We start from the raw sequence: 13,111 nt of genomic DNA, 5'->3' as shown, positions 1-13,111 counted from the left end.
GACTCAGAGTTTGAGGATTTCAGTCTGTTAGTCTGTTGCTTTTGGGTCTGTGGAAAGGTAGCATATTATAATAGGAGAGTGTGTGGCAGAAGAAGCTGCTTAATTTATGCTGGCCAGAAAGCAAAGCAGAAAGGGACTTTAGTCTCAATATTCTCATCAATCACACACCACAATGACCTTATTCCTTCACTGAGGCCCTACCTTCTAAAGGTACTACCACCTCTGAGTAGAACCACAGACTAGAAGCTCAGCTTATAACTCATGGGCCTAAAGCTGCCATGTATATTGATAAATCTAATAAAATAATGAAATCAATTATTAAAAAAATAACTCATGGGTCTTTGGAAAATACTTCAAATTCAAATATAGTACCATGCCACATATATGGATTGGCTATTTATCCTTTAGTATTTTTTTTTCTTGGTCATGGGGCTTGAACCTAGGGACTGGGCAATATGCCTGAGTTTTTTGCTCAAAGCTAGTGCTCTACCACTTTGAGCCACAGCGCCACTTCCCATTTTCTGGTGGTTAATTGGAGATAAAAGCTCTGCTCATCTGAGGCCTCCCCTACTTTCTAAGTTTCTCTTTAATTTGAGCCATATCATCCACAGAGAATGGAACATGCACCCACCTAGTGCCCTCTACTCCTGCCACCTCATGGAGGAAATACATAGTGTTGGTGGCTAGAGGTAGGGGAGCTTTAGTAGCCTGAGAGTGTGTGAGAGGGAAAAGAAGGAGGGGAGGAAAGGGGAGGATTGGTAGAGGTAGAAGGTTTTGAGGGGACAGTTTTAGCTAAAAGAATTTGGGTTGTGGAACAAGAAGAGTGTAGGGATGGCTGGGAACGGAGGTGGGGAAAAATGTTTGTGCATAGGGCACCTCTGACCTTTTGCCATTCCACTGGAAGAAATTGTCCATATTTTGCAATATTTGAGGGAGTCAAAAGTCCCATACTCGGGCCATTGGATTGTGATTGTCCAATTGATACTGAGGCCAAATTTCTATGCAGAAACAGATTCTTTGATTTTAGATCCAGTTTCCAACCCAGAATAATTAGAAGACAAACCAGCTGGAATCAGCTGTCAGCTGGAATGGACTATTGTGACCCCATGTAGAAGGCAGTGAGGACAAGGATGATGATCAAGAACCTCTATTAGTTCATCCCCAAATACTAGGTTAAGGCCAGCATGATCCTCCACTAAGTGGCTGGGCATCCCTAAAAACCAGTAAGCCAGAGGGGGTCCCTGGAAAACCAGGAAATTCACTCTCCAGGGCCCATCAAGGAAACTAGAATCCTTACCTCCCAGAAGGAGGTGCTCTTAGGAGAAATGGCTAGTGGTGGTGTAGGGTATAGGTGATCAAGTGGTGAATGATCTCTGGTCTGGAGGTCAAGAGGGAAGGGGAGGGAGGAAAGAATGGAGGGATGAAGGGAGAGAGATTAGGCTAACAGCAGGCTAACAACGGAGTTTACTAATCCAATCAGTAAAGACCTAGCTCAAGATCTTGCCTTACCTATGTAGGCTTAAGCACTTAAGCAGCTAAAGCCATGACCTGGTGAGAGTGGAAACTTCTGCACAGTCCTCTGTTTGGTGTGACTTAAACACACACACACTTTTTTTGTTTGTTTGTTTGTTGTGGGGCTTGAACTCTGGGACTAGGCACTGTCCCTGAGCTCTTCAGCTCAAGGCTAGCGCTCTATCACTTGAGCCACAGTGCCACTTCTGGCTTTCTAGTGTTTTATTGGCGATAAGAGTTTCATGTACTTTTCCTGGCTTTCTAGTGTTTTATTGGAGATAAGAGTTTCATGTACTTTTCCTGCCCAGGTTGACTTTGAACCGTGATCCTAGTTGGGAGGAACCCTGCTGACTATCTGATTGTTGCATACCCTAGTGAGCCAGAGATGCTGGTGCTCCACCTTCCAGAAGTGTGCTTCACCATCCAGAATTATGCAGCCTTGGGGCACAGGAGAAGTCTAGGAGGAGAAGAAAGCGTGCACTGAGAGGGATGGTAGCTGTGGGACTGGGATGATCATGGGTGGGAGAGAAGAAATCAGTCTAAATTCCTGGCCAATAGGCACTGAGTTTCACAAGCTCAACCCATCCTAGCAGAGCTGCTCACGTTCTATTTGCAGAAATTTGCATCCCCTTTTGGGAACTGCACCTGAGTAAGCACACTGGCCCAAAGCCATCTACCTCTTAGCTACCCTTTGACACAGGAGCCAAGAATTTCCATAGGGCCAGCTATGTTTCAAGTTTGGAATGGGAAATAGGAGGGGGAGAGTTTAGGGTTTTTTTTGTTTTGTTTTGTTTTGTTTTTGGTTGGTCATGGGTCCTGAACTCTGGGCCTGGGTGCTGTCCCTCAGCTCTTCAGCTCAAGGCTAGAGCTCTACCACTTGAGCCACAGTACCACTTCTGGCTTTTTATGTTATGTGGTGCTGAGGAATCGAACCCAGGGCCTCATGCATGGGAGGCAAGCACTCTACCACTGAGCCACCTTCCCAGCCCCCTTTTCTTTTTAATTTCTTTTAGAAGCTTGCCTTGAGATTGCTTTCCTTGAGACTCTGGCTTTTTCTCTAGATTATGCTGTGAGCAGAACTTCACCTATCCTCCCCTGACTCCCTAATACCCATCTGACAGGACATTTTCATTTGGCAAATAAAGTTCAAACACTGTTTCCCAAACACTAAACAGGAAAGACTAGAGTATGATCACTGTGATAGCACAGGGCTGGCCTGCAGCAGGTCAAAGTAACAGCATCGGGGGACTGGGCTCTACGCCAGGGCCAGCTCTTAGTCCCACAACCTTGTTGGATCCTGGATTAGAATAATTTATATAACATATTAGACATAAAGCCTCCATAGAATAAATTTGCTTAGAGTGCTGGCTTGGGATCACAATATTCAGGTGTAATTGGAGGAAGAATTAATTCCAAGTTCAAAACCCTCAGTTTAGGAATAGGCTTTTGAACAGGGCCCATTTGTAAACTAAAGTTTGCCTCAGATTTTCTCTGAGAATCCACATTGGATTGGTTGCCTAAAAATACACAATCCTTGGTTTTTGTGGGGGAGACTTGAGTAAATTTTCTCTGGGAAAAGGAGTTCCTGGAAGTCTAAGAGCAGCTGAACTTCCTGGCCTCAGCAAAGATCTGACCATTCTTTCTTCCGTATCTCTCTTGTGATTTCTCCAGAAGATTCTTCAGTATACCCACATACCAATAGATCAGTTACTGTCTTGAATGAACAATTGGCATGTGATATAAAATTCAAAAGGCTTGTAAAAAGGCAATCCAAATGAAAAGCTTTCCTCCTCTTTCCCTCCTTTGAGACAAGTACCATCACCAAGTTCTTCCAGCTCCCTCCCAAATCTCTTCTGGACACTGGCATATGCTACCTTTACATTTGTTGCCCTTTTATAATGTAAAAGTGGCATTCCATATTCACTGTTCTGCCATTGACTTTATATACATGCCTTTTTTGCCTCCAGTGGAACCAGGGCCTAGTGGGTGCATGCTTGGCAAATACTCTACCAATTAGCTACATCCCCAACCCTTATGCACATGATGTGAATTTAGTCATAATGGTGGATAAGGACTTCCTTTATTATTATTATTATTATTATTATTTTTGCCAGTCCTAGGGCTTGAACTCTGGACCTGCATTACCACTGGAGCCACAGCTCCAGTTCTGGCTTTGTAAAAATAGTGTTTAGTACAATGCTCAATAGGAAATGTACTCATTACCTTACTCATGTAACTGTAACCCTCTGTATAGTATCTTTACAATAAAAAAAAAATAGTGCTTAGTGTAGATAAGAGTCTCCTTCCTGGGCTGGCTTCCAACCTAGATCCTCAGATTTTAGCCTTCTGAGTTGCTACCAGCATCTGGCAAGAACTTTCTTTATTCTTTTTTAAGCTGCATAGTATTCTCCTGGATGGATGAACCTGTTTCCTGTTGGTAGACATTCAGTTTGTTTCAACTTTTTAATGGCTGTAAACATGCTAAAGTGAATAATTGGGGGTTTTTTTTCAGTCCTGGAGCTTGAACTCAGGACCTGGGCACTATCCCTGAACATCTTTTGCTCACGGCTAGCACTCTACTACTTTAGCACAGCGCCATTTCTGGCTTTTTCTGCTGCTTTTTCTGGTATACTGAGGAATTGAACCAGGGCCTTCATGCATGCAAGGCAAGCTCTCTACCACTAAGCCACATTCCCAGCCAAAGTGAATAATCTTGTTATGTGTGCTAGCTGACAATGGGAGTGAATCTGTCAGCTAGTTCCCCTGTGAGGACCTTAATATGTCTATCCTTTTCTCTAGGCCAAAAGATGCCATTCGAGCTTTGAAGAAGCGGCTCAGTGGGAATCGGAACTACAGAGAAGTGATGCTGGCACTAACGGTGAGCATTCTTTCCTAAGAGGAAAACCTCGGGATATCTCCAGCTTTATCCCTCTATCCTTTCATACAGCCTCTTAGTGGTTGGCCTGTGCTGCTGGTGTTCAGCACAGCCTTCTGGTATGGGGGGATGGTAAAAGTATGCCAGCAGCAGAAGGTGTAGGTAGCACAGTTGAGTAGAGGGGCCAGGGTGGATCTCCTACCTGCCATCAGCCCACTGTGAGACACTACGTGTCTGTTTCCTCTTTTTTTTTTTTTTTTTGTCAGTCATGGGGGCTGAACTCTGGGTCTGGGTGCTGTCCCTCAACTCTTCAGCTCAAGGCTAGCACCCTACCACTTGAGCCACAGCTCCACTTCCCGCTTTTTTCTGCTTATGTGGTGCTGAGGGATTGAACCCAGGGCCTCATGCATGTGAGGCAAGCACTCTACCACTGAGCCAACTTCCCAGCCTTTTTTTTTTTTTTTTTTTGTCGGTTGTGGGGCTTGAACTCTGGGCTTGTGCGCTGTCTCAGTGCTCTTCAGCTCAAGGTGAGTACCGCTTGAGCCACAGCGCCACTTCTAGTTTTCTAGTGTGTTATTGGAGATAAGAGTCTCACAGCCTTTCCTGCCTGGGATGGCTTTGAACCGTGATCCTCAGATCTCAGCCTCCTGAGTAGCTAGGATTACAGGCATGAGCCACTAGTCCCCGGCTTTTTTTTTTTTTTTTTAGTGTGTGTGTGTGTGTGTGTGTGTGTGTGTGTGTGTGTGTGTGTGTGTGTGTGTGTGTGTGTGTGTGTGTTGGTCATGGGGCTTGAACTTGCAGTCTTGAGCACTGTCCTTGACCTCTTTTGCCCCAGGCTGGAGCTCTACCACTTTGAGCCACAGCACTACCCCCAGTTTGGAGCAGTTTTCTCTTTATAAAGATGTTTTAGGGCTGGGAAGGTGGCTTAGTGTGCTTGCCTTGCATGCATGAGGCCCTGGGTTCGATTCCTTAGCACCACATAAGCAAAAAGAAAAAAGCCGGAAGTGGTGCTGTGGCTCAAGTGGTAGAGCGCTAGCATTGAGCTGAATTGCTGAGGGACAGTGCCCAGGCCCAGAGTTCAGGCCCCATGACCGGCTCTTCCCCTCCCCCCCCAAAAAAAGATGTTTTACCTCTACCTGTCCAATACCTATTCTGGATTGCACCAAGCTTTTCAGATGTTAATAGAGATGTGTACATCCATTTTCCTAAATGGGTTTGATTATCCCTAATATAGATGAGACTGACTTAGAAAAGGTCTCGAGGTTTTGCTCAGCCTTCACAACTAGTAAGGTGCCAAACTGGGTTGTCATCATAAATAGTGTTTTGTTTGGTGTAAAAACTTGAAAATAGTCTAAAGGTCTTCTTGAAAAAGTCAGCCAAGCCAATGGAACAGAATAGAAGATCCAGATATAAATCCACAGGCCTACAGCCAGCTGATATTCGACAAAGGAGCCAAAGACATACAATGGAAGAAACACAGCCTCTTCAACCGCTGGTGCTGGGAAAACTGGGCAGCCACATGCAGAAAACTAAAAGTGGACCCCAGCCTATCACCATGCACCAACATCAACTCAAAATGGATTAAAGACCTTAACATTAAACCTGAATCTCTGAAACTACTGCAGGACAGAGTAGGAGAGACACTTGAACTAATAGGCACAGGAAGGAACTTCCTGAACAGAGTCCCAGGGTCACAACAAGTTGGAGAGAGACTCGACAAATGGGACTACCTTAAAATAAAAAGCTTCTGCACAGCTAAATCTATCGCAACTAAGCTAGAAAGACAACCAACTAATTGGGAAAAAATATTTACCAGCAATATATCAGACAAGGGGTTAACATCCTGTATATACAGGGAACTCAAGAAACTAATCCCTCCCAAACCTAACAAACCAATTACTAAATGGGCAAGGGAACTAAAGAGGGACTTCTCAAATGAAGAAATAAAAATGGCAAAGAAACACATGAGGAAATGTTCATCATCCCTGGTGGTGAAGGAAATGCAAATAAAGACAACCCTGAGATACCACCTTACCCCAGTCAGAATGTCCCACATCCACAAATCAGCCAACGACAAATGCTGGAGGGGATGTGGAGAAAGAGGAACCCTATTACACTGCTGGTGGGAATGTACACTTATACAACCACTTTGGAAAGCAGTCTGGAGGGTCCTTAGAAAGCTAAAGATTGATCTCCCTTACGACCCAGTCATACCACTTCTAGGCATCTACCCTGAACAACAGGAACCAATATACAAGGACACGTGCACCTCCATGTTTATTGCAGCACTGTTCGCAATAGCTAGGATATGGAAACAACCTAGGTGCCCCACCACAGATGAATGGATCCAAAAATTGTGGTATCTATACACAATGGAATATTATGCAGCCATTAGAAATGACAAAATAATGGCATTTGCAGGGAAATGGATGGAGCTAGAAGGAATCATGTTGAGCGAGGTAAGCCAAGAACGAAGAGACAAACGGTACATGGTCTCCCTCATAAGTGGATGCTAAATCCAAAAGGTTAGTGATACGACAAAACTAACAGGACTTAAGAAACAAAGAACTCCCGCTCATCTGGTTGAACCACTACTAAATATCCTCATGCTGCTGATCACAAATATGGTATATAACATGTGAACACTGTTATATATTACAGACTGTGGTAGACAATTTGCTCCAGGGAAGTTAGAATGAACTTGTGACTTTGAAATTATGTAATCATTTAATCACAATCAAAAAAAAAAAAAAAAGAACCTCGGGGAAGGGAGGGAGGGAGGGGATGGTAGGGAAAACAATGGAGGGGGTAACAATGTTCAAGAGGAAGTGTACTCATAACCTCACTCATGTAACTGTAACCCTCTGTATAGTAGCTTTACAATAAAAAAATAAAATAAAATAAAATAAAATAAAATAAAAAAAAAAAAAAGAAATAAGCATACCTTCAAGAAAATAAAAAAAAAAAGAAAAGAAAAAGTCAGCCAAGATATTCTTTTCAGGTAGAAGAGAGCAGCTTTTTGCTCTTCTTAAGAAGTCAGAGAGTTAAAAGGGAGACTTCAGATGCTATTTCTGTCTTGAAAGCTAACAGTGTTTCAGATGTGGCAAAATCTGGGCCACAGTAAGTTTTTATAGTGAAAACTATAACAGGTCAGCATGTCGACTTCTGTAGATTTGAAATAGTAGGTTATTTATCCAAAACAGCCATAATATGTTTCCTTTTAAAGCAGAGAAGTTTTGGCTTTTCTTTTTCCCAAGTAAAAGCCCAAAACTTATTAGAAGAGTTCTCTTTTTCCTGAGAATTGAATAATAAAGGCAAAGAGGCCAATTGAGAAATAGTTGAAAGTTTTAATTTTTTTTCCTCAATTTGAGCTACAGTGCTCACAGAAGTTACCACTTCACATCAGCAGGGAAGGAGCTGGAACATGTCAGGGCATCTTTCTGGTATCTAACACTGCTCTCTCACACAGCTTCCTGGTGGCCATCCTGGGTAGAAATCTTTCCAAAGAGGCTGCTTTTTCTTGCCTTCCTACAGCAGGGCCTGGCTGATACATCTGGCCTTCCAACTAGTCAAGTCTTTGCTACAAATCCAATAATAGTTTTGGGAGATATGTTGGTATTCAGAGTTGTCCCCCTTCCTGGCACACTTTTCGTGGTTACATCTGCTTTGATGGCCTAACTTGTTTTGTTGGTGGCCGGAAATTCTGCTGCTTTTTGTGGCTCTTTCCTAAGCCACATAAACTGTCCCTACCAAGACAGTTCATATTTTCTTGAAGTAGGAGAGCTCCTAAGGCACTATCTGCTTTAGCCCCCATATATATGCCCCAGTTGTCCACTTCTGATTGCCTAAACCTGTGGGTTTTGGCTGAACCCAGAAAGTTGCCACTGCACCTTAGGCCCTAGAACCTACAGGGGCCTTTGGGTGAGAGTGGCCTGAAGTGGCTCTTGCCACTTCACACCAGAAGGTTTCTTGTATCTCCTGCTTAGATAGGCGTGAGCTGCTCTGTAACACGTACACATCAGGCATTTCCAAAAGCAAGCTGGGACTCATGGGCCTTGAAGTCTGCTTTTTGGAACTGAAGTCTCTACCCTGGGAGTGGAGACAAAGCCATAGGTTTCCCTGTTATCTGACCACAGCCTGCCTTTGTTTCCTGTTCTCTCCACTCACACCTGCTCCCCTACCTCTTGCCTTGCCCTTCTCTACCTGTTCCTCCTGGCCCAGCAGCTCTGACCTGAGTCAAGAGAAGGCTGTAGAGAATCCTAGAGAAAAGAGTACCTGCAAGCCGCTTGAGGGCAGGAAGTACCTCTCTGGCTCCTTTTGATAGTCCCTACAGATCACTGAGCATGAAGCCTGTTCACCTTGTGGTGAACAGAATCAGGTACTCTGGCTCCTTTTGATGGCCTCACAGATCACTGAGCATGAAGTCTCTTCACCTCTTGGTGAACAGAATCAGGTACAAGCAGCTCCCTTAGCTGAGTAAAACCAGAGCTCTGTGGTGGCTCTGAAGAGCTGTACAAAAGAGACTTCCTAGCCGGGCACCGGTGGCTCACACCTATAATCCTAGCTACTCGGGAGGCTGAGATCTGAGGATCAAGGTTCAAAGCCAGCCTGGGCAGGAAAGTCTGTGAGACTCTTATCTCCAATAAAGCACTAGAAAACTGGAAGTGCCACTGTGGCTCAAGCGGTAGAGCGCTGGCCTTGAGCTGAAGAGCGCAGGGACAGTGCCCAAGCCCAGAGTTCAAGCTCCACGACCGACAAAAAAAAAAAGAGACTTCCTGGTGCATGGAGCAGGGGCATCAGGAGTCCCACTCTGGCCCCTAAGTACCTCTGAACCTCCATTTCCTCATCTTCAAAGTGGGATAGTGTCTACTTTCTAGGGTTATTTCAAGGAACAAAATAGTGGACAAGAAATCTAGTATACTCTGCTTGATATATGAGGGACTCTCACTCATGCAGCTCGTTGGAGAGCCTGGTGTCCCCAGATATGTGAGGAGACCAGGGCTTCTGAGAGGGCAGATCAGAATTCCCATCCTGCCTCTGGCATTAACCAACAATGTTGTACTTAGAGCCATCTCTTCACCTTTGTAGGCCTCATAACTTTAAAAAAAGGGGGAGGAGGTGGTAAAAGATTTACTTAGAATGGATTGAAATTACATATGGTATAGAGGGACATCATAGTGCCTGGTATATAGGCAGCATTTAGTCAATGTCAGTTTGGGACCTTTCTTTCTGACAATGTTCGGTCAAGGAAAAGAATGATGGTATGAATCATACTTTGGAATGGCTGTGTAAGTTAACCCACAGTCAGATGAGTTTGGGTAAATGAGAATAAATGTGGCAATCAGAAATGCCCCCTTAGGATAATAAAAAAAATAAAAATAAAAAAAAGAAATGCCCCTTGTTGCTGGTGATATCCCTGAGGAGGCATTCCTGTCAGTTGACTGAGCCCCTAAAGAGGGTTGCATGAGTTGTCTTCCATCGAACCCAGAGGATCAGAGAATTATGTTCAAGGCTGGAGCAGTCCTGCATGGTGGCTACTAGGTCTATAATCCTAGCAGCTTGGGAGATAGAGATGAGTAGGATCATAGTTCAACACCAGTCTAGGCAAAATAGTGAGACAACCCTATCTCAACAAACAAGCCAGACATGGAGGTTTGTACCTATAATTCCAGCTACTTCAGAGGCTGTAGTTAGGAGAATTATAATCTAAGGTTGGGTGTGGCTCAGGTGGTGAGCACTTGCCTGCAAGCATGAGACCCTAAGTTCAAATTCTTTATACTAAAAACAAACAGACAAACCCTGAGAAACCGTACAGTTATACCTTTGGACTCGAAGAGACCTCTTGTCTGTCCTATGAGAGAGTAGGATCTCCCTTTATTTGCCTTCTAGATTAGTATTCTACAATCATAGTAATTCCCTACCCTGTACAGGACACTGCTAGATGTTTTATATACATCCTCTCTAATCTTCCAACCATACTTCAAGGAAGAGATCATCTTGCTTTGCAGATGAGGATGCTGAAGTCCAGACAGACTTGTCCTTGGCCATACAGGAAAGAAGTGTCTGATGCCAAGCCCCATTGATAACCTGGTCAGAATCCATCAGCTAGTCTCTCTGAACAGCTGAGGCCTAAGGGCTACCCCACACAAGGGAGGAGTGGGCAGGATGTGACCTGAACTTGGATCTTAAAACCAACTAGCAACTGAGTCTCACAAACCATTTGTCAAGGGTAAAATATCCCTTGTCATTGCTGAATTTATCAGAGAAGCAGAATATGTGTGTATGTGTGTGTGTGTATGTGTGTGTTTGCGTGTATGTTTGCTTCTCCATACACAAGGGTCAGTAACTCACTGACAATTCAAGCTGTCACAGCAGCCTTCTCCTGTAACAGAGCCTGTGTCCCATTGGTTAATGTCTCACACCCAGAGGCCCAGAGAGAGGAGTTAAAATGCTAATTTTCAGGGACCGCTCAGTCATTTTGATCCCATTAAAACACCAGCATCCTTCTCATGCAAAACCGGTGCCTCAATTACCAACTAATTGCCTGATTATTGTGCAGGGACAGGAGCTTTCAGTCAGCACCGGCTGCTGTCATCCCACAGGAGCGGCTGAATTAGAGTGTGGGAATGCTTGTGCGCAGAGGTTTGGCTCTGGAGGAGACGTGTCAGGAAGATGATCTAGGAACAAGACAGGGGTGGGGAACTCAGCTGTCCTCCTTAGTTCCCAGTGTTTCCTCTAGCTCCCACAGTGGTAACCTCTCACTTCCCTCCCCACATCAGGTGCTGGAGACATGTGTAAAGAACTGTGGCCACCGCTTCCATATCCTTGTGGCCAACCGAGACTTCATTGACAGCGTTCTGGTCAAAATCATCTCTCCTAAGAACAACCCTCCCACCATTGTACAGGACAAAGTGCTTGCTCTAATCCAGGTAGGCTGGCTTCCCTCACCTGATTTGTTAGGGCCCCTGATGCATCTTCATGCTCTTTGACCATTTGAATGGGGGGGAAATGGTTTCCAGGCTGGGCACTAGTGGCTCATGCCTGTAATCCTAGCTACTCAGGAGACTGAGATCTGAGGATCACGATTCACCCTGGGCAGGAAAGTCTATGAGACTCTTATCTCCAATGAACCACTAGGAAACCAGAAGTGATTCTATGGCTTAAGTGGTAGAGTGCTAGCTTTAGCTGAAGAGCTCAGTGTCAGCACCTAGGCCCAGAGTTCAAGCCCCACGACCAAAAAAAAAAAAAAAGTTTTCAGGTTTAAATATATGCTATAAAATAAGTAATTTTGAAAAAGCAAAACATATTTTTGCATATTCATCCCAATGGAATGAATCAACCCCTAAGTGGTGGCTCTCTAGCCAGTTGACAGAGCCTTCAGAAAACCTTTTGGGTGCCTATCCCTTTGCTGCCCACAAAGGCTGGCAGGTTGGGGTTCCTGGACAGGGTTTTGAGACAATGTAGAATAGGAAGGACCATGTTAGACCTATGTGCAGGGTTTGAGAGGTTGTAGAGCAAGGAAAAATTCTGGGGTAAGAATAGTATTAGGGATGTTTTACTGAAGCAGTGACTTTTCTGTCAGACTCTGAAGAGTAAGGGAAGAGCTTGTGGAAAGATCATAGTATAAGAAGCATCTGAGGCAGAGAAAAGCCTGTGCAAAGGCCCAAAAGTATCAGGAAAGCAGTTGACACATTAATATTTATGTAACAAATTATCCAAAGCTTAGCAGCTTATATATCATCTCCTGGTTTCTATGAGCCTGGCACCCAGGAGTAGCTTGACTGGGAGATGCTGGCTTGAGATCTCTCGTTAGGTGGTATTTGTCCTGAGGCTCCACTGTGATTGGAGGTTCTGCTTCCAAGATGGTACACACCCTCCTCCCCCAATGGTTATTGACAGGAAGCCTCAGTTCCTTGCTAAGTATTAACAGGAGACCTGAGTTTCCCACTAAATGGTTGTCCAGGAAGTCATATACATTATCTTTTTTTAGAAGGAAATTACTAGGTCCCACTGCAAAGGTAGGAGGCTTAAATTTCACCTCTTGAAGAAGTGAGGGCCGGGTGCTGGTAGCTCACGCCTGTAATCCTAGCTACTCAGGAGGCTGAGATCTGAGGATCGCGGTTCAAAGCCAGCCCGGACAGGAGAGACCGTGAGACTCCTATCTCCAATAAACCACCAGAAAACCGGAAGTGGTGCTGTAGCTCAAGTGGTAGAGCGCTCTCCTTGAGTTGAAGAGCTGAGGGACAGCGCCCAGGCCCAGAGTTCAAGCCCCACGGCCGACCAAAAAAAAGAAGTGAGGGTCAGAGATTTGTGGATATCTTTTTTTTTTTTTTTTTTTGGTTGGTCATGGGGCCTGAACTCTGGGCCTGGGCCCTGTCCCTCAGCTCTTCAGCTCAAGGCTAGCGCTCTACCACTTGAGCCACAGCACCACTTCCAGCTTTTATTTTTTGCTTATGTGGTGCTAAGGAATCAAACCCAGGGCCTCATGCATGCAAGGCAAGCACTGTACCACTGAGCCACCGTGCCAGCCTGTGGATATCTTTTTAAGAGTGTTGGGCTAGTCATATGGGAGCAGGAGGTGAGGTCAGAGGATGGCAGGGCTGTGTGGCATATGTACTAAATGGCTTGGGATTGGTCCTGTAGGCAGTGAGGATATGTAAATCTGATGGCAGGATACATAAATCCATAAGGACATTCAACATGGGTAGGTCACCCATGTAGACA

General features: G+C 44.8%; 1 protein-coding gene across 4 annotated transcripts in view; it reads left to right on the top strand.

The window, feature by feature from the left end:
- The window catches only part of Tom1l2 (target of myb1 like 2 membrane trafficking protein), a 141,790-nt gene that overhangs the window by 84,459 nt on the left and 44,220 nt on the right, over positions 1 to 13,111 (top strand). For all 4 annotated transcript variants that reach the window (XM_042671397.1, XM_042671414.1, XM_042671401.1 and 1 more), the window contains exons 3-4: positions 4,312 to 4,390; positions 11,167 to 11,316. In XM_042671397.1, coding sequence (XP_042527331.1) covers positions 4,312 to 4,390; positions 11,167 to 11,316 — 229 coding nt within the window. The remainder of the gene's footprint in view (positions 1 to 4,311; positions 4,391 to 11,166; positions 11,317 to 13,111) is intronic.

Source organism: Dipodomys spectabilis, unplaced genomic scaffold (assembly GCF_019054845.1).
Source record: "Dipodomys spectabilis isolate Male_0828 unplaced genomic scaffold, ASM1905484v1 ptg000018l, whole genome shotgun sequence".
Classification (NCBI taxonomy): Eukaryota; Metazoa; Chordata; class Mammalia; order Rodentia; family Heteromyidae; genus Dipodomys; species Dipodomys spectabilis.
This window is presented reverse-complemented; position numbering and strand designations above follow the sequence as displayed.